This window comes from Gopherus flavomarginatus, chromosome 3, assembly GCF_025201925.1.
Source record: "Gopherus flavomarginatus isolate rGopFla2 chromosome 3, rGopFla2.mat.asm, whole genome shotgun sequence".
Taxonomy (NCBI): Eukaryota; Metazoa; Chordata; order Testudines; family Testudinidae; genus Gopherus; species Gopherus flavomarginatus.
In genome coordinates this window covers 233,946,485-233,967,003 of record NC_066619.1, presented here as the reverse complement: position 1 = coordinate 233,967,003, position 20,519 = coordinate 233,946,485, and the positions used below count along the sequence as shown (strand labels likewise).

At 45.7% G+C, this 20,519-nt stretch overlaps 1 protein-coding gene across 3 annotated transcripts in view; it reads right to left on the bottom strand.

The window, feature by feature from the left end:
• Positions 1 to 11,406, bottom strand: part of SCFD2 (sec1 family domain containing 2) — a 316,169-nt gene extending 304,763 nt beyond the window's left edge. Inside the window, exon 1 of one of the 3 annotated variants that reach the window (XM_050947620.1) lies at positions 10,460 to 11,406. In XM_050947620.1, coding sequence (XP_050803577.1) covers positions 10,460 to 11,294 — 835 coding nt within the window. In that variant the 5' untranslated portion in view covers positions 11,295 to 11,406. The remainder of the gene's footprint in view (positions 1 to 10,459) is intronic. The other 2 variants (XM_050947621.1, XM_050947619.1) reach the window with 2 other exon arrangements.
• Between the last annotated feature and the right edge of the window lie 9,113 nt (positions 11,407 to 20,519).

The window sequence follows — 20,519 nt, the reverse complement described above, 5'->3', positions numbered from 1 at the left end:
TGGCATTCAAGAATTCTTCAACAGTTAGTTACAAAGTGCTTTAGCAGTTTCAGAGAGGTCAGCAAAATATGATGGAATAATTTGAATGTTCTTTTAATGCTTAAAAGAAAGCAGCACCCAGTTAGCTTAGTGCATGGATTTGAAAATTCCCATGCTTGGAAGTAAACTTAAACAACAGCTCAAACCTTTCCCATCATCCAACATACTGTATATATTTGAGCTACACTGCTAGCTCACAGTGCCACATAAATAAGGAAAGTGGCTGGCTCTTTATATATGAGAGACTATAGCTGTTAAGGACATTATTTTGAAACTCAATGCACAGCTCATCTTGCATAGGTAATCATAGATTTTAAGGACAGATGGGATCATTAAATCAGCTATTCTGACCAACTGTACATCACAAGCCATTAAATTTCACCTAGGTACCACTGCATTGAGCCCAACAATTTGTGTTTGTCATGCAAAGGCTTTGCTGGACAAATATGTGTTTGTTTTTAAAAGGCAAGTTTTTAAGGGAGGTGATTTGTTGCACAAGGAAGACGGCAACCACTCAAAGTGTAGGGCAAGCCATGAAAAACTGGAGCAAAGTTACCTTGCAGAAAAGTGGCATCATTTTGGTGGAAATCTCATGTCAGACTATACATTAGCTTTCTTTTCTGCTTATAACAAGACCCTATCTTCTTGGTTCTACCTCCTTTCTCTTGGAGATCCATGTATATTAGGCATGAGTAATGCTACGTTTTAGTCACTGGTATTTTTAGTCAAAGTCATGGGTCATGGGCAGTAAACAAAAATTCACACCCTATGACCTGTCCATAACTTTTACTATACAGGTAGTCCTTGACTTTACGATGTTGGTCCTGCAATGGACTGTACTGCAGTTCTGAGTTACAACATTTTGACTTATGACAAAATTTCCAGGAATCAATTGTGTTGTAAGTCCGAGGACTGCCTCTATACTCCCAACTAAAAGCTGGGGGAGGGGTGGCTCCAGAAGCGGGGAGCAGGAGGTGCCGCAGGTGCTGGGTGGCCTGGAAGCACTGCAGGTACTCAAGTGGGCACCATGGGTATTGGGGGGGGGGGCAGCGTGGGTACTCAAAGGGGGGGTTCCCTACACGACTGCTAGGAAGTGACGACTTCCAGCTCCTAGCTCCACGTGCTGCCTCCGCTCCATCCCAAGCCCCAGTTCTGCAGCTCCCACTGGCTGGGAACCATGGACAATGGGAGCTGTGGGGGCAGTGCCTGCGGGCGGAAGCAGCACATGGAGCTAGGAGCTGAGGGAGGGGAGTTCCTGTTGCCATTCCGGGAGCCCCCCCCAGGTAAGCACCACCCACACCCCAATCCCGAGCCCCCGCACACACAAACTTCTGCTTTTGGAGAGCAGAGGGAAAGACTGTCCCAACAGCAACTGGTGCAACTGGCCCAGTGGCTGCTCGAGCTACTCAGGTGGCTCCCAGGCCAACTGCATGGCCTGCTGCAGAAGTCATGGAGGTCACAGAATCCGTGACTTCTATGACCTTCATGACAAACACGGAGCCTCAGGAACGAGCAGTGTGTTTTCAATTCAAACATACACATGAGGAATAGGCGTCAAATGTATTAGAGAAGAGACCAGGATGTAAGCTCAAAATTAAACAACAACACTGGTCTACAATTTTTGAGAAGTCGTCTGCTTCAGAGATAAAATGTGATATTATGTATTTTGATGTGCTGAATTCAAATATGACAATTAAAACAACTGATTGGCTACTGTTTCTAAGATATTTAAGTTTTTACATTTTATGTCTATGTATATTGTGTAGATAGTAGAGTTTTAATCATAAATTGTAAACCTAGGTCTTTTCATGTGTTTATGGTTGCTTTACATGATAATATTTCACCTGTCCTGTTTATGTAACACTTTAAAAATCAGCAAAAGGGATATAAATAAAATTTATTATGAAACAAAAGGCAAAAAACTATTATGTACATAGTTTAGTCCTATTCAGTGTCTACTCGACGCTTCTTGGCTTGTCTCTTGTATTCATTAAATGGAGCATCTCTTGTCACTGTCCAGCAATAGTCTGCAAGCATTGATGGGCTCCATTTGCCCTGATAGCCTGCCAGGAGATTCCACTGCTGTAGTCTGGAGCCCAACACCTCTGCCTTACTCTTGGGTAGTTCCAAATCCCTGACAAGGTCATTCAGTTCACCTTGTGTTATGAGGTGTGCTTCAGAGGAGGAGGATGGGAGAAAATGTGGGTCCGGTGACATTGATGGTTCAGGACCAGAAGTGTCATCCTCTTCCTCGTCTGACTCAAGTGAGAATGATTCTGGAACCGGCAGTCCTTCTCCGTGGGGTACTGGGCGTATAGCTGATGGAATGTTTGGATAATGCCCAGTCCACTTTTTCTTCTTTGACACACCTTTCCCAACCAGAGGCACCATGCAGAAGTAACAATTACTGGTATGATCTGTTGGCTCTCTCCAAATCATTGGCACTGCAAAAGGCATAGATTTCCTTTTCCTGTTCAACCACTGGCGAAGATTTGTTGCACAAGTCTTGCAGCATATGTGTGGGGCCCACCTCTTGTCCTGATCTCCAATTTTGCAGCCAAAATAAAGGTGATAGGCTTTCTTAACCATAGTAGTTATACTGCGCTTTTGGAATGCAGAAGTCACTTCACCACAAACATAGCAGAAGTTATCTGCACTGCTCACACAAGTACGAGGCATCTCTGCTCACTTTGGTTAAACAGAAATGTGTCCCTTTGCAAAATCAAACACTGACAAATAAGAGAGCAGGACACTGTATGATTTCTAGAGCTGATATAGGGCAATTTGTTCAGCAGAGTGATGTAAGCTTCGTTATGATTGCATCATCCATGACTTCTAGGAATAACATGATGCAATTCATATCATGTATGACGCAATACCAGCTTCAGATTGCATCACTCATTGTTTTGCCTAAAAAGCAAGTACTGTCCAAACCCAGTCATAGATTTATTCATAGATCCAGTCAAAGGTGTATTTTAGTCATTTCTGGTTTAAATTAAGATCCCTTCCCTTTATAACTCACTTATCCTCCGCCATTCCCAAGTCAAGGGTCGTATATACTGACCCAATAGCATATCTTGAAAACTAGAGCCAATTAACAATTTTAAGCATCATTTTCGTTCTCAGTGACCCAGAATTAGTAAAGTTGGACTACATTTATTTCAGAAGCATTTTGGCTGTAGAGTAGTGTAATTAATTTGGAATAAAAATCATTCATAATCACATAATATTAACACATACGCTTTTCCTGTCTTAACTGCTAGTTAAGAAGGGGAAGAGTTTTGAAGGAGTGGAAGGAAAAGGAACTCTGAAAGCCACTTTAGGCTGCCATCACTGCGTGTTACTTGGCTTTGAGACTCTTCTCTTGATTCCAACCACCATGACCCTCTCACTCTCCCCAATTCCTCTCAGCATAGTTAGTAGAGCAACTATCCTTCAGACAACTGTGATACCACCTTCCTCAGCTTGTTCAAAGTTGACTATGAGTAAATCTGATTTTGGATGACACTTTGGGCAAGACACCTGACCTTGCTTGTTATGAAGACCTGGTTTAATGCACCACCAATTCTCTGCTAATCAGTTAGTCCCCACAGACTACTTAAGACAGTTCACACCAGAAAACATCCAATGATCCAAGATAGAGGTCCTGTCCTTCTCTCACATTAGATCCAAGAGATGCCTCACACCAGAAGAAATCCATTGAATGGTCTTCGGTTCATTTTGATTAATGCAAGATCAGTGGTCAATAAAATTACAACAGATCATGATTTGATTCAAGGCTCCAACTTTGCACAGATTTCTGAGATACGATCATCAGATTTGTTTTGGGTGCTGGGATAGTTTAATCCAACCTGCTTGTGTTCAGTGGCTGATCTTAAGTTCTTGTCATTGTGAGAATTCTTATTTTGTAGTTACATTTTGCTCAGATGGAGGCAGAGATGTCTGCTTCTGTGGAGATAGGGAAATATATTTAGGGGACAAATGCCAGTTCTGTTTCTGGGTCAGCCACTGTTGCTACCTGAAGTACTGGGGGCGGGGGCAAGGGGGCTTTGTTCGACAACTTCTGACTGTGACCTATGCTGTACCTGGCTTGTGGAAAAACAGTGAAGAATCATCATTGGCAGAGATTGTTTCTGGAGCAGCAGCCACATACTGTATGTACTTTTTTTCCCTCCCTTTTTAAAAACAGAAGCCACTCATGTTCTCTCTCTCAAGAATGCATTGGCAATCACTTGACTTTGACAATATGGCCAACTATAGCTCTATACTAATCTTTCTTTCTCTCTCTCTCTCTTTTTTTTTTTTTTTTTTAAAGCTTACTGAAGCATGGATGCTTCTACCCAGATCCTGGTGTGGTTTTGCAGAAACTATGATTTGCAATTCCCACTTACTGACATCCAGGCCGGGGGGACCATCCAACGTGAAAGGTGCCTGCTGGTGAAATCTCTCAGGCAGCAGGTGAGGGAGCTACAGGAGGAGATGGCTAGGTTGAGGAGCATCCGAATCCACGAGCAATTCCTGGACAGTGTCCATGTGGAGACAACTGAGATAGCTGTCTCAGTACACAGGACTGCTGACACACCACTGGTGGAGGAGGAAATGGCTCAGGGTGGACATTGGCAGCTGGCTACTTCTGGCAGCAGGCAGTGCAGCACCCCTGCCCCAAACCCTCTCGCCATGGTAATAGGTAACCGTTATGCTCTTCTTGATACAGAAGAGAAGGAATCACCCCCTACAGTAGAGGAGGAGAAGCCTCGTATCCCTAAGGCTGGGAAGTCTGCTTCCACCACTGCGAATAGGCAATGTAGGGTAGTGGTGGTTGGGGACTCTCTTCTGAGGGGACGGAGGCGCCCATCTGTCGCCCTGACATTTCATCTTGAGAGTTATGCTGCCTGCCAGGGGCCCGTATCCAAGACGTCACGGAGGCATTGTCGAGGATTATCCAGCACCCTGATTACTACCCCATGCTACTCATCCATCTGGGCACAAATGATACTACGAGGTGTGACACTGAGCGGATCAAGAATGACTACAGGGCTCTTGGAGTACAGATGAAGGAGTCTGGAGTGCAGGTGGTATTCTCTTAGATTCTTCCTGTCAAAGATAGGGGCCCAGACAGAGACAGATGCATCGTGGAGGTGAATGCCTGGCTGCAAAGATGGTGTCACCAGGAGGGCTTTGGCTTCCTTGACCATGGGATGCTATTCCAGGAAGGACTGCTAGGCAGAGATGGCGTTCACCTTTCAAGGAGGGGAAAGACCCTATTTGGACACAGACGGGCTAACCTAGTGAGGAGGGCTTTATATATAAAAAATGTACACACTTGGACTGAGATGGAGATGGACATAGGAGACAGAAGTGTTGAGAGTCTCTAGGTTAGGCTAAAAGGGGTAAAAAAACAAGGGTGATGTCATGCTAGGAGTCTACTACAGGCCACCTAACCAGGTGGAAGAGGTGGATGAGGCTTTTTTTAAACAACTAACAAAATTATCCAAAGCCCAACATTTGGTGGTGATGGGGGACTTCAACTATCCAAATATACATTGGGAAAAATAACACAGCGGGGCACAGACCATCCAATAAGTTCTTGGACTGCATTGCAGACAACTTTTTATTTCAGAAGGTTGAAAAAGCTACTGGGGGGAAGCTGTTCTAGACTTGATTTTAACAAATAGGGAGGAACTCGTCGAGAATCTAAAAGTAGAAGGCAGCTTGGGTGAAAGTGATGATGAAATCATAGAGTTCACAATTCTAAGGAAGGGTAGAAGGGAGTACAGCAAAATAGAGACAATGGATTTCAGGAGGGCGGATTTTGGTAAGCTCAGAGAGCTGATAGATAAGTTCCCACAGGAATCAAAACTGAGGGGAAAAATAACTGAGGAGAGTTGGCAGTGTTTCAAAGGGACACTATTAAGGGCCCAAAAGCAAGCTATTCCGATGGGTAGGAAAGATAGAAAATGTGGCAAAGACCACCTTGGCTTAACCACGAGATCTTGCATGATCTAAAAAATAAAAAGGAGTCATAAAAAATGGAAACTAGGACAGATTACAAAGGATGAATATAGGCAAACAACACAGGAATGCAGGGGCAAGATTAGAAAGGCAAAGGCACGAAATGAGCTTCAGACTAGCTACAGGAATAAAGGGAAACCAGAAGACTTTTTATCAATACATTAGAAACAAGAGGAAGACCAAGGACAGGGTAGGTCCACTGCTCAGTGAGGAGGGAGAAACAGTAACAGGAAACTTGGAAATGTCAGAGATGCTTAATGACTTCTTTGTTTTGGTCTTCACCGAGAAGTCTGAAGGAATGCCTAACATAGTGAATGCTAATGGGAAGGGGGTAAGTTTAGAAGATAAAATAAAAAAAGAGCAAGTTAAAAATCACTTAGAAAAGTTAGATGCCTGCAAGTCACCAGCGCCTGATTAAATGCATCCCAGAATATTCAAAGAGCTAATAGAGGAGGTATCTGAGCCTCTAGCTATTATCTTTGGAAAATCATGGGAGACAGGAAAGATTCCAGAAGACTGGAAAACAGCAAATATAGTGCCCATCTATAAAAAGGGAAATAAAAACAACCCAGGAAACTACAGACCAGTTTGTTTAACTTCTGTGGAAGATAATGGAGCAAGTATTAAGGAAATCATCTGCAAACACTTGGAAGGTGGTAAGGTGACAGGGAATAGCGAGCATGGATTTGTAAAGAACAAATCATGGCAAACCAATCTGATAGCTTTCTTTGATAGGATAATGAGTCTTGTGGATAAGGGAGAAGTGGTGGATGTGGTATACCTAGACTTTAGTAAGGCATTTGATAGGGTCTCTCATGATATTCTTATCAATAAACTAGGCAAATACAACTTAGATGGGGCTACTATAAGGTGGGTGCATAATTGGCTGGATAACTGTACTCAGAGAGTAGTTATTAATGGTTCCCAATCCTGCTGGAAAGCTATAACAAGTGGGGTTCCACAGGGGTCTGTTTTGGGACCAGCTCTGTTCAATATCTACATCAACGACCATATATATTGGCAGAAAGCTTATTAAGTTTGCAGATGATACCAAACTGGGAGGGACTGCAACTGCTTTGGAGGATAGGGTCATAATTCAAAATGATCTGGACAAATTGGAGAAATGGTCTCAGGTAAACAGGATGACGTTTAACAAAGACAAATGCAAAGTGCTCCACTCAGGAAGGAACAATCAGTTTCACACATACAGAACAGGGAGAAACTGTCTAGGAAGGAGTACGGCAGAAAGGGATCTAGGGATTATAGTGGACCACAAGCTAAATATGAGTCAACAGTGTGATGCCATTGCAAAAAAAGCAAATAAGATTCTGGGATGCATTAACAGGTGTGTTATGAGCAAGACATAAGAAGTCATTCTTCCACTCTACTCTGCGCTGGTTAGGCCTCAACTGGAATATTATGTCCAGTTCTGGGCACCGCATTTCAAAAAAGATGTGGAGAAAATGGAGAGAGTCCAGAGAAGAGCAACAAGAATGATTAAAGGTCTAGAGAACATGACCTATGAAGGAAGGCTGAAAGAATTGGGTTTGTTTAGTTTGGAAAAGGGAAGACTGACAGGGGACATGCTAGCAGTTTTCAGGTACCTAAAAGGGTGTCATAAGGATGAGGGAGAAAACTTGTTCACCTTAGCCTCTAAGGATAGAACAAGAAGCAATGGGCTTAAACTGCAGCAAGGAAGGTTTAGGTTGGACATTAGGAAAAAGTTCCCAACTGCCAGGGTGGTTAAATACTGGAATAAATTGCCTAGGGAGGTTGCGGAATCGCCATCTCTAGAGATATTTAAAGAGTAGGTTAGATAAATGTCTATCCGGGATGGTCCAGACAGTATTTGGTCCTGCCATGAGAGCAGGGGACTGGACTTGAACTCTCGAGATCCCTTCCACTCTTAGAATCTATGAAAAGGTGGTGACAAAACAACTCTTGTTATCTTGTTGCCTCAAATCTCCTTGACGCTTGGTGGGCAGGGTGCTAAACTGGCACAGACACAGCTGTTTGCATTGGTAATTGATTTTCTCCTGCCAATAGATGCACATCAAGTACCATGCCAATATTGTTTAATATGTCTATTGCCTTTGATTATGAGATGTTGCTGAGTTGCAATGGGGACTCTGGTTAGAGTGTGTGGAGCTACTCTTGCATAACTTTGTTCTTTTCTCTTCTTGGCCACTCTCAAAATGTGGTAATAAGCAATTGTTCCTTTTTCTTTCTGGGTGTGCTCTCATGCAGTTCTTTGAGATGGTAAAAATATAGATGAAGTATTCTGATACCTGTTGTCTTTTTAGCTATCCATCAGAGCTTGAAAAATTCAATGGCAAGTAGGAAACTTTTCCGTAGGGTGTAGGAGACTTAAACTACCAATTTCTGTAGAATCTAAACTTTTATTAAAGAATATTAAGTTTAGCACATGGTTAAGCATATGGCCTACTCAATGTGAACCAGTGAACTGCTAGCAGATTTCCCAAACATCAGCATGACATTAATATCATTCAGGTCAGTTTCACAGTTGCTGTTCAGCACCCTGTGACCAGAGCTATGAAACTGACCATAATCAAGCAAGGATACACTTAGAAGGATAGAGAATTGTACTGAAAATATTATAGCATAATGCATATCTATGGTGCATCTTCACCTTGGATGCTTAATTAAGTTTTAGTATAACAGAAATAAGATGTATAGAGAAGACTAATGAAAGTTATTGATAGCATAGAAAGAGCTCCATAAATGGAGAGATTTGAAAGATCAGCATTATATAGTTTAGCGATGAATAAAAGGGTAGACTTCAGAAGTTTACAGCATAATAAATGGCATAGAGAAGGTAAATTATGTGCTTCTATGTACGATTCAGAATACAAGAATAAGGGGACAAAATTAAATTAATAGGTAAATGTCAAACATTAAAAAGAAAATCCTTTTTAAAGATCCCATCAAATTAACTTGTGAAACTCACTGTCACAAGGTACTGTATTGAACCAAAGATCTTAGGAGGACTAAAAAAATTAAACATTTATAGTTATGATACTTAGGATACAAGGGTCAGATTTTCAAAAGTGCCTGAATGGTTTAGGAACATGACTCCCATTGAAGTCAAATAAGGACTTGTTCTCCTAAGCTCGTAAGCCAAGCACAAACTGCCTGGAAATACAAAGAAACATCACCTCAAAGACCTGTTATCATAAAAATATCCATTAAGGAAGTGGGTTGTATATAACTTCCACCAACACCTCTAGTACTGGTGGCTACTGTCAGAGACATGATTCTGAATGTTGATCAGATCCAATGTGGCAGCTTATCTTCTGCTGCTTCTTGGGGAAGTTCTTGGATTCACTGAAGCTATTTATGCGGAAGAAAAATTCTCATCAGCAGCCAGGCTGCTGTGAAGTGAATGGATTCTACACTTTTCCTAGCTTTCTTCTCCCAACCCTTGTTTTCTTTTCCATCCCCCAAGGGGTGAGGGCTACTGTATCACTGTCCATCTCCATAACAATCCCAAAGCCATAAAATAAAATAGAGTGGGGGAGAAAAAGAGAAACATCCTTTGCCTTCCATCACTGGTGGGAAGCATGCAAACTTATCAGAAACACAACCTGCCAGATCCTGATACAAAAGATGGAAGTTCAGCCTTCTCACAGGTCATTGTCCCTGGAGCTTGCTGGTGACTCCCCTCCCCTACTCAAGTCTTTCATTTCTGCCTATCAATATCATTTTTTCAAACATCTAGCTAGGAAATGCCTTGTAAATTTTTCAAGCCCTGAGCATTTTATTCTTATTCTGTTCTTCCCCATACAGGTTCTTATACTGCTCTCATCACTGTAATATTTAAGCACCCTCCAGGAGTGCACTAAGTGACACGCCTAACATACAGCATGTATGGTTCATTATTTCATCTTCTCCCCAACCTGAGAGTTGTGTTTAGTTTTGCTATTGTATTTTCTAAAATAGCTTCTATCAGGACAACTGACATATAAAAACTAATAGTTAAATAAGATACAACTCAGGTTTTATCTCTCATTATAAAAAAGCTGTTTACCCTTATGTGACATTTTAAATCCAAAGATTTCAAAGTACTTTACAAACCATGATGAAATAAACTTCACAGCACATTTCCCTCTCCCTTCCCCACCCCTCTCCCAGGATTGGGAACCTGAGGCACAAAAACTATACAGACTCTCTCTAGGTCACAGGGTCAGTGGCAGAACCTAGAATTTATGGCTCAGTCTCATGCTTTAAACACAAGCCCACATCTCCTATTTTCACCACTCTCAATGGGCTACTAAAGCCACATTTGTATGTGAGCACCTATCTGCACAGGCACTTCGAAATCCAGTGATCACCATAATAATGTAAATGAAGCGTCTCACAATTGTGATATTGCTATTAAGCTTCTTACCTGTCAGATCCAGTGTCCTGTCTATGAAGATGACAGAGGCTCGGTTTTGTGCTGTCTTCCTCCTGTTTCTGGCCTGTGAGTAGTTCGCCAAATCCCCTGCAATAATCTTGCTCAGAGTCCCAATTGCAAAGCACTCCTCTCTCACACTTAAGCACTCAAACAAGGAGTTCAAGCCAGACACCAGGGTTCTGATCTGAAGCTGCAGCTCAGGAGGCAGAGAGGAGAAGTCCAGGTCGTTCAAGCTGCCAAACTTTTTCTTCTCGGGCCTGGAGGCATTGATGCGAGCCAGGTCTTGGGGCGTCATGGGAAAGAGCGAGGCAAAAGCCGGGGTCACGAAGAGATGGGGCGAGATGGGCGCCAGCAACAGGGGGGCATGCCGCACCTCGGCGGTGTAGTTCATGTTGCCCATCCACTGGCAGAGCTTCTCCTCGAACTGCTCGAAGACCGCCTGGCTGCCCCCCTCCGGCTCGGCGCCGCCGGGCGCCCCGTGGGCCAGCAGGTGCACGGCGTGGCTCACGGCGGTGAACACCACGCAGTACTGGAAGCGGCTGAGGCTGACGATGTCGCGAATGACGTCCACCGCCCGGCCCTTCAGCAGGCTGCTCACCACGAACACCGCCTTGGGCTGCTCCGCCGCGCCCGCCTCGAAGCTGGAGAACTCCTTGACGTTGAGGGCGCCGGCCTCCAGCAGCCCGCCCGCGCCGCCGCCCGCCCAGTGCAGGCTCTCCGCGCACGCCGCGTCCACGAACACCACGGCCCGCTTGGCCTTGGCCAGCACCTGCTCCCACGCCTGGCGGCAGGCGGCGAGCGCGGCCGCGGCGGGGCAGCCGGACATACTGGGGGCGAGGGGCGCGCGGGGCGGAGAGCTGCCCAGTCCCCACGGCGCGAGCCAGGCTCAGGAAGAGCCGCGGCGAGACAGGTACTGCCGCGGTGGCTGTGACAGGCACAACACAGCACACGTGCCCTTGGGGGGGGGCGGAACGGCCGCAGCAATGTGACGCACCGAAATGGTGGAGGGCGCTGATTGGCTGCTTGAAGGCGGAGGGCGGGCGATGCGATGCGCCAGTTCCGGCGTCGTGGCCCTGTCCACTGGCGGAGGGCGCTGATTGGCTGCTTGAAGGCGCGGGGCGGGGTCGTGGGCGGGGGCTGCGAGCCGGGTTGCAGAGGAAGCAGAGGTGGGTGTGATGTGGGGCGGAGCCGCGGTACTGGCTTTGCTTAGAGCCCCGAGTCCCTATGTTGCTTTTTATTATGTGTGGAGTCCTCCCAAAATATTAATGTTTATGGGTCCCAATGGGATACCCTTGCCTCTGCCCATGTTTTCTATGCTCTGTAGCGTTCACGTTTTCAAGCATTTCTGTGCGATGCTAAAGGGTAGAGAGTTTTTAAAAATTATGACGTGCACGTGTAAATCACAGGACTCCAAGAGCTGCGGCTTTGTAACTTGGACTACCTTAACCCTGCAGCCTAGCCACAGTCAACAGCTTGGGGGTATGTCTACACTGGAGCTGGAAGGTGAAATTTGCAGCTCTGGTAGACGTACTGACGCTGTAATTGAGTTACTATGCTAAACAGAAGTGTAGCCTCAGCAGTGCTGCCTGAGTACTTGGGGTGGCTATCGACCCACAGCTACACTTCTATTTTTAGTGCAGTAGCTTAATAAGAGCTAGCAGAGGTATGTCTACTCAAACTGGAAATTACACCTTCCAGTGCCAGTGCAGGCATACCCTAAATAGCATAAGACTTGTGATAAAAGGCACAATAAGATATAATGGTGTGCAGGGGCTTCAGCTAGATGGTCAAGCTAGTTCATTCTTGTCTAAGCATCTGAGTCCCCCTTTTCTTCCCCTTCTTTCATGGATCATGGGCACAGTGTGCCCTTGTTGCCAAGAAGGCTAATGGCATATTGGGCTGCATTAGTAAGAGCATTGCCAGCAGATCAAGGGTAGTGATTATTCCCTTTTATTCAGCACTGGTGAGGCCACATCTGGAGTATTGCATCCAGTTTTTGGGTCCCACTACAGAAACAATGTGGACAAATTGGAGAAAGTCCAGTGGAGGGCAATAAAAATGATTAGGGGGGTGGGGCACATGACTTATGAGGAGAGGCTGTGGGAACTGGACCTATTTAGTCTGCAGAAGAGAGAAATTGAGGGGGGATTTGATAGCAGCCTTCAACTACCTGAAGGAGGGTTCCAAAGAGGATGGAGCTAGGCTGTTCTCAGTGGTGGCAGATGACAGATCAAGGAGCAATGGTCTCACGTTGCAGTGGGGAAGGTCTAGGTTGGATATTAGGAAAAACTGTTTCATAAGGAGGGTGGTGAAGCACTGAAATGGGTTACCTAGGGAGGTGGTGGAATCTCCATCCTTCGAGGTTCTAAAGACCTGGCTTGACAAAGCCCTAGCTGGGATGATTTAGTTGGACTAGATGACTTCCTGAGGTCTCTTCCAACCGTAATCTATGATTCTGTGGGGAGAATAGGATTGTATACATTGCCCTCTACATGCTCATAATACTTGCAGCTCTGGTGTAACACGTTTGGTTGCTGTGGGGGCGGGGGTTTGAAGTTTAGGTTTGATAGCTGATTGTCCTGCAGTTAGATGAGTTAGCAGGGCTCTTTGAAGGGCTCTAGCAGGAAACTCTGAAATGTGAGCAGTAGAGTTTTTGTTTTAATAGGCCAGTGATTAGAGGAGACTGAGTGAGAGAGTTTGAGTCATCCATTCCAACTATGTGTGGGGCCCAGACTTTAAAAAGCATGCAGATGCCTAGTTGCTGGTAAAATGAAAGCAGCTGAAAGACTCAGCCCTGGTCTACACCTAAAACTGAGGTTGACATAGCTGTGTCACTCATGGGGATAAACAATTCACAACCCCGAGAGATGTGGTTAAATCAATCTAAACCCCACTGCAGACAGTGCTAAGTCAATGGAAGAATTCTTCCATTGACATAGCTACTGCCTCTCGAGGCGGGGGGATTTACTGTATCTACAGAAAGGATTTTTCTGTCCATGCAGTTAATCCATCTTTCCAAGAGGTGGTACCTAGGTCCACGGAAGGATTCTGTCAACTGGGCTGCATCTACACCAGGGATTAGGGTGACCAAACTACAGTGCTCAGGACATGAAAGTTTTGACAGTCCTGAGCAATCAATGTAGCCAGTTCGATATAATTTTTAAGTATAGATCAGGCCTTAGGGCAGTGGTCCCCAAAGTTTACAGGGTCATGCCCCTGTTTATCCCTGTCCGCACCCTCCCCGCAAGCTGGGGCCAGGGGTGGGGTCACGGCACTGGGAAAGAAAGGAGACTGTTTGTTGCGGAAGTTAGTAGCATTGTTGTAAGCAAACTCAGTGTGAGGGATCAGAGACAGACAATCATCTTGATGATAGTTTAGACAGCAACATAGTTACTGATCAAGGATCTGATTGACCCACTGTGACAGAATACACTCCTGTATTCACACCCTGCACACTAATGTAATAATCTTTGTACAGGCCATGTCTTGTAAGATATCATTTGAAAAGTCATAATTTGCTCGTCAGTATCATCCTGATAAACTGTGTGGCAACATTGTAATGTGAAGTTAAAAGATTTCCCTGTATGATGTTATTAACACATATTCCATACCCCACAGCCCTGCCCAAACAGAAGTCTGCAAACAGGTCTGGCCTAAACAAAGGAATATGTGCTTTGTTTACTGCTTAAATGCAAATTAAGGCAGAGTCAGCAAACAGGAAGGGAGGAAAAAACGTTCAAACAGGTGGGAAAAAAACAGCAGGGAATATTCTTCCACATGGACCCTTTGCCTCCTGGTTCTCAGCTGGAAATGTTTTTCAGGAGGGGGACTGAAACAATAAAAGGAGGGGAAAACACCTTCAGACACACACACTCTCCATGCCCATCACATTCTCTACACCTAAGAAGAAAAAGGAAATAGCCGTTGGACTCTGGGGTGGGTCTGACCTGAAAAGTGTGGTCAGTAATCCCGCTGGAAGCATGTAGTGAGACTTTGCTTGAATCTAATATAGAGTAAGTTAGTCACTAATAAGCGTTTTATCTTTATTTTCTTGTAATCGTTTCTGACTTTTATGCTTCATTGCACTCACTTAAAATCTATCTCTTTGTAGTTAATAAACTAGTTTTATTGTTTCATTTAATCCAGCATGTTTAAGTTAAAGTGTCTGGGAAACTTCATTTATCATGATAAGCTAGTGTATATTATTCCCTTAAAGGCAGAGGTGAAAGTAAGCTGGTCCGGTCCGGCGTACTGGCAAGAGTCGGTATGCTATGCCGGACAGGACTGGCTTCCCCAGGCCAGCGATTTAAAGGGCCCTTTAAATCACCGCTGGAGCCCTGGAGCCCCCACCTGCTGCCGCTAACCCTGGGGCTCCCGCAGCGGAGCTCAGGCAGCGATTTAAAGGATCCGGGGCGGTAGTGGCACTCAGAGCTCCAGGCCCTTTAAATCACCACCCAAGCCCTGCTGCAGGAGCCCTGGAATAGCAACAATTGGGTTCCGGGAGTGATTTAAAGGGCCAGGGGCTCCCAGCTGCCACTACCACAGTGGAGCCCTGGGCCCTTTAAATCTCCGCCCAAGCCCCGAGATAGCGGCGGCAGTCCCCAGGCTCCGCTGCAGCCAGGAGCCCCTGGCCCTTTAAATTACTGCCAGAGCTCTGGGCCACTGCTGTTACCCCAAGGGCTCCAGCAGTGGGGTTCAGGCAGAGAATTAAAGGCCTCGCCTCTTCTGGTTGAAGCCCCACTCCCTGCTCAGGACTCTGGCGTACCGGTAAGTCCTTTAAGTTACTTTCACTCCTGCTTAAAGGAATAATGGATTTAATATATTTGGACTGTCCAGGCGAGGGCTTGGCAGTACAAAACATCCATTTCTGAGGGAAAGTCCAGGACTGGGAGTGTGTTGGGATAACCCTGCATTATAACCACACCCTGGTGGGAACCAGGGTGTGAATGACAATCTGCAGTTACACAAACACAGCTGAGAGTGACCTTGTACCCATTGGGTTTCTGGGAACTGGCGCACTGCTAAAGCATCCCCCCCAGCCTAAGGGGAGGACCCACAGGACCTCAGAACCCCACTGATTGCGGGGGACAACTAATAAAAGAACAGGGATAGGAGTGCGGTTAGAGGGTCCTTGTAGCAGGGTGGTTACCCGCTCCTGCCCAGAGGGGTTTAAAGACAGCCCAGGGAGAGGGCTGTGGCAGGGGAAAAGCTACTAGGCTGATTGGGGAAGCAGCTGCAGCTGGGCCACACCCTAATCGGGCCTAGCTGGCCCTATAAAGGCAGGAAAGCCAGGAGACAGACATAGTCTCTCTCTGTCTGTAGAGAGAGAAGGGCCTGGCTGCAGGGAGCTAGAGACAGGGGACCTGAGTGGAGCAGGGCTGGGGAAAAGCAGAGGAGCTGGGGAGCTCCAGCCTGGAAAGCCCTAGGCTGCAGCCTAGCAGCAGGCAAATAGGTACTGGGGGTTGCAGAGAGCAGCTCAGGGGTAGGCAGAGGCAGCAAGTCCAAACCCAACCTTGCCAGTGATGAGTAGGCTGATACTACATTCTGCCCCAGGGCGCAGGGGCAAGACAATGACTGGCAGTAGCCGTATACTGAGGTGAGGTGGGGATAGTTAGTGGGGGTTCCCCAGAGAGGGGAGACCCTAAGATTGAAGGGTTACTGCCAGGGGGCAATGCCCCAGATAACAGGTCACCAGGTCCGTGAGGGACACGGGGCCAAGCCTGCAGAGGGTGCTCCGGGCTGGAAATCAAGCTAATCCCCTGAGAGACCAACAGGAGGCACTGCAGGGGTGAGTCTGCACATTGCTACAAACCTACATGCTAGTGGCTGGTTGTGAGCAGTCTAGGTTGGAGGCTACAACAGCAAGGCATTGCAAGGCATCTTGGGTTAAAGGGCAGGGGTGACACAGCACCCTACTAGTCTGGATTGTACCCCTATATGTCAGACCCACTCTGCCTGGCCATTGGTGCTTGGGTGATAGGCCATTGAACTAGGGCATCCATACTCGGCATAGAAATTCTCACCAGAAGGAGAAAATAAACACAGATCCTTGATCAGCTGTGCCTGTAGGCAAGTCATGGAGACTAAAGATGTTCAGAAACAGGTGGGCTTGGGCTTGTGCTTCCAGGGACCATAAAAAACAGATTCCCTTCCACAGCAAAGCTCTGAGAGGACTGGCCAAACTAGAGAATTCTGGGGTAAACGGTCTGTAAAAGTTACTGAAATCCAAAAAGCATTGGATTCCATGAACATTATCAGTCCCTTGGCAAGATAACATATCCAACAAATTCAAGGGTGTCCCAGTCAAATTTGTATTTCTCTGGCTTGGCATATAGATAATTTGTAGTCTTTGAAGAATGTTATGCATGTGCTTGTCATGAAGAGCTAGGTCATCTGAGAAAATCAGAACATCATCAAAGTAGATAATGACAAAGGTGGTTCAGCATATCTCTGAATGTATGTAATCTCATAAAGCATTAAAAAATTTGCTGGAGCATTTCATAGGTCAAGGCAAGATGGCCAGGTTACCCACAATACAGGCACAAACTTAACACCAAATGTTGGTGTTTCTTTGAGTCAGAGAATCAAACTGGTTGGCTTGCAACTGCTCAGATGCCAGGGAAGACCCATACGGATGGGGTGTTGTGGACAGGATGGCTGGCAACCTCCAGAGAATCCAGGTATGCTTGCAGTGCTGCTCCGTGAGGAGTTATTTGATTCTAATGTACAAGTTGATCAGCTCATTCAAACTGGGCAGAGGGTCACCCATGTGAGCTCATCCTTTATAACCTCGTTAGCCCCAGGTAGAAATAGTGGTGCTCTGCCATCTCATTCCACCCTGTGTCAGAAGCCAAACAATGAAATTCAGTGGTATATTTGGTGAAGGGCCAGAATCCTTGCCGTAAGGCTTGAAGGATTGTCTTGGTCGCCTGTGCACTGTCGGGGACATCAAAGATAATGCATATGGCTTGAAAGTATTTGCCTAATTGTTACAAGAGGGGGCTGGACTGCTCCAGGAGGAGGGAAGCTCAGGCTAAAGCTTCCCCAATCAACAAGCTAAAGATGAGCCCCCCCATTGGCCTGGTCTGGAGAGAATGATCTAAGGTATAGTAAGAACAGGAGCCAATGTTGGTTCAAGAAACCCTGAAACTTGTCCTGATGGCCATCAAATTAATCAGGCAGTGGAATCTTCAGCTCTGGGAGGGGTGGTGGAAGAGTTCAGAGAAGCCAGCAAAACAACCTGCGCCTGCAGAGCTGCATTCTGTGATTGCAGAATGGTTAATTGCACCTGCAGATTCTGTACAGTGTCCACCAGTCCTGATGGGACCTTGCTCGGAAGACCCCTGTCCTTTTTTGAGGCTGGTCAATCTGTCAGGCAACTGGGATAAGGGCAATCTAGCTTAGTGATAAGACCAGGTGTCATGCCTAGTGGTTGGAACAGGCATTGAGAAGCATGGACGAGAATCAGAACCAGAGTCAGTAGTCAGAAGCTGAAGTTAAGGGTCAAACCAGAGGAACTAGAGCAAGCAGCTGGCAGGCAAGGAGGGTGTCACAGTCTGGGGTGCAATCCAGATCAGTGAGGGGTTGTGTCACCATTAGCTCTGTAATCTTGGATGCCTCACAATGCTTTGCTGTTGTGGCTGCCAACCACGGCCACTCACAACCAGCCTATGAGCATGCAGGTCACACCCTGATTGTGTGCTAGACAGCCCTGGTTCAGCAGATCTGCCCCCTGCGGTCTATGTACAGCCCCACAACACTACGCTGGCTTCTACCAGCCTTAGTTACTACTAGCAGGATGATCCTGTCATAAACAGATAGCTAAGGGTTAATGTCTCTTTCACCTGAAGCACCTGACCAGAGGACCAATGAGGAAACCGGATTTTTTCAACTTTGGGTGGAGGGAATTGAGTGTCTAAGGTCTTTGTTTTCTGGCTGCCTGCTTGCTCTGAGCTTTGGAGAAGTAGTTCTACTTTCTAGTCTTCTGTTTCTAAGTGTAAGGACAAAGAGATCAGATAGTAAGTTCTATGGTTTCTTTTCTTTGGTATTTGCATGAATATAAGTGCTGGAGTGCTTTGATTTGTATTCTTTTGGAATAAGGCTGTTTATTCAATATTCTTTTAAGAAATTGCCCTGTGTTGTATCATCTTAATACAGAGAGAATATTTGTACTTATTTTTCTTTCTTTTTATATAAAGCTTTTTTTTTAAGACCTGTTGGAGTTTTTCTTTACTTCAGGGAAATTGAGTCTGTACTCACCAGGGAATTGGTGGGAGGAAAAAATCAGGGGAGATCTGTGTGTGTCGAAGTGGCTAGCCTGATTTTGCATTCCCTCTGGGTGAAGAGGAAAGTATTTTTTGTTTCCAGGATTGGGAACAGAGAGGGAGATTCACTCTGTTTGGATTCACAGAGCTTGTGTCTGTGTATCTCTCCAGGAGCACCTGGAGGGGGGAAGGGAAAAAGAATTATTTCCCTTTGTTGTGAGACTCAAGGGATTTGGGTCTTGGGGTCCCCAGGGAAGGTTTTTCAGAGGGACCAGAGTGCCCCAAAACACTCTAATTTTTTGGGTGGTGGCAGCAGGTACCAGATCCAAGCTGGTAACTAAGCTTGGAGGTTTTCATGCTAACCCCCATATTTTGGACGCTAAGGTCCAAATCTGGGACTAAGGTTATTACATGGTGGCAGTGGGTGGGAGATAGACAGAATCCAGAAGCCAGTAGGAATATTATATTTTTCTTTTCTCTGCTAAGGGCTTTTTAGCAGAGAGAAACAGTTGGTTTTAAAAGGGAACCAGAGAGAAATTTTTTTTTTCTGCTCTCTCTGGCAGTTTGTGGCTTGCATGTTAAGCAGAAGTCGTTAAGGACTATTGACAGTCTTTTGTCACAATAGCACTCCCATTGAGAGTCGTACCAGCACTTATAGGCATGCAAATAAAGTGGTTTTTCTGGTTTCCTTTCATTGAACATTAGCTAGAGAGAGAAAAGGAAAAAAGCACTGTTGCTAGGCAGACTTCAGGAGGCAACAGAACCTGCAGTTCAGAAGATAAACACCGGAGGGCACCCCAACACAAGAAAACAGGAACCATGACTTCTAAGGCAAAAATTGACGCCGAAGAACAAATCAAAGAAGCTGAACACAGGCGACAGATGGAGATGAAAGAAAAGGAAGAAAGCATGAAACTGGCAGCCTTCCAAAGAGAACAGGCAGCCCAAGAGGCAGCACACAAAAGAAAACTAGAAGAAGAAGAGATAGCCTACCGAAGGAAACAAGCAGAAGAAGAGTTGGCCCACCACCGAGAAATGGAAAAACACCAAAAAGAAATGGAAAAAACACCAAAAAGAAATGGAAAAAACAACAAAAAGAGAATGAAGAGAAGGAAAAACAGAGAAAACATGAACTGGAGTTGGTAAAAGCTGGGCTGCATGTGCCAGCCAACCCTAACAACCCGGCGCCAAATATTGCTCCACAGCACAGGAAATTTCCCACCTACAAGGCAGGTGATGACACCGAGGCCTTCTTGGAAAATTTTGAAAGAGCCTGTCTTGGGTACAGCATTCCCGAAGACCAGTACATGGTAGAATTGAGGTCACAGCTCAGTGGACCTTTAGCAGAGGTGGCAGCTGAAATGCCTAAGCACCAAATGAATGACTATAAACTTTTTCTAACCAAGGCCAGATACAGGATGGGGATAACCCCAGATCATGCCCGTCGGCGCTTCAGAACCCAAAAGTGGAAACCAGAGGTGTCATTTCCCAAACACGCCTACTACATTGCAAAAAACTATGAGGCCTGGCTAACAGGAAACAACATTCAAACCTTGGAAGAACTGAACCTCCTCATACAAATGGAGCAGTTCTTGGATGGTGTTCCTGAAGACATCACGCGGTACATACAAGATGGAAACCCCAAGAATATCGCTGAGGCAGGGGAGATTGGAGCCAAATGGATGGAACTGGCAGAAAGCAAGAAAGCTACTGTCAGGGGGAACGATTACCCCAGGGGGCACACAGACCATAAACCCTACAACCGAGGACAGCCAAAGACCCCACAT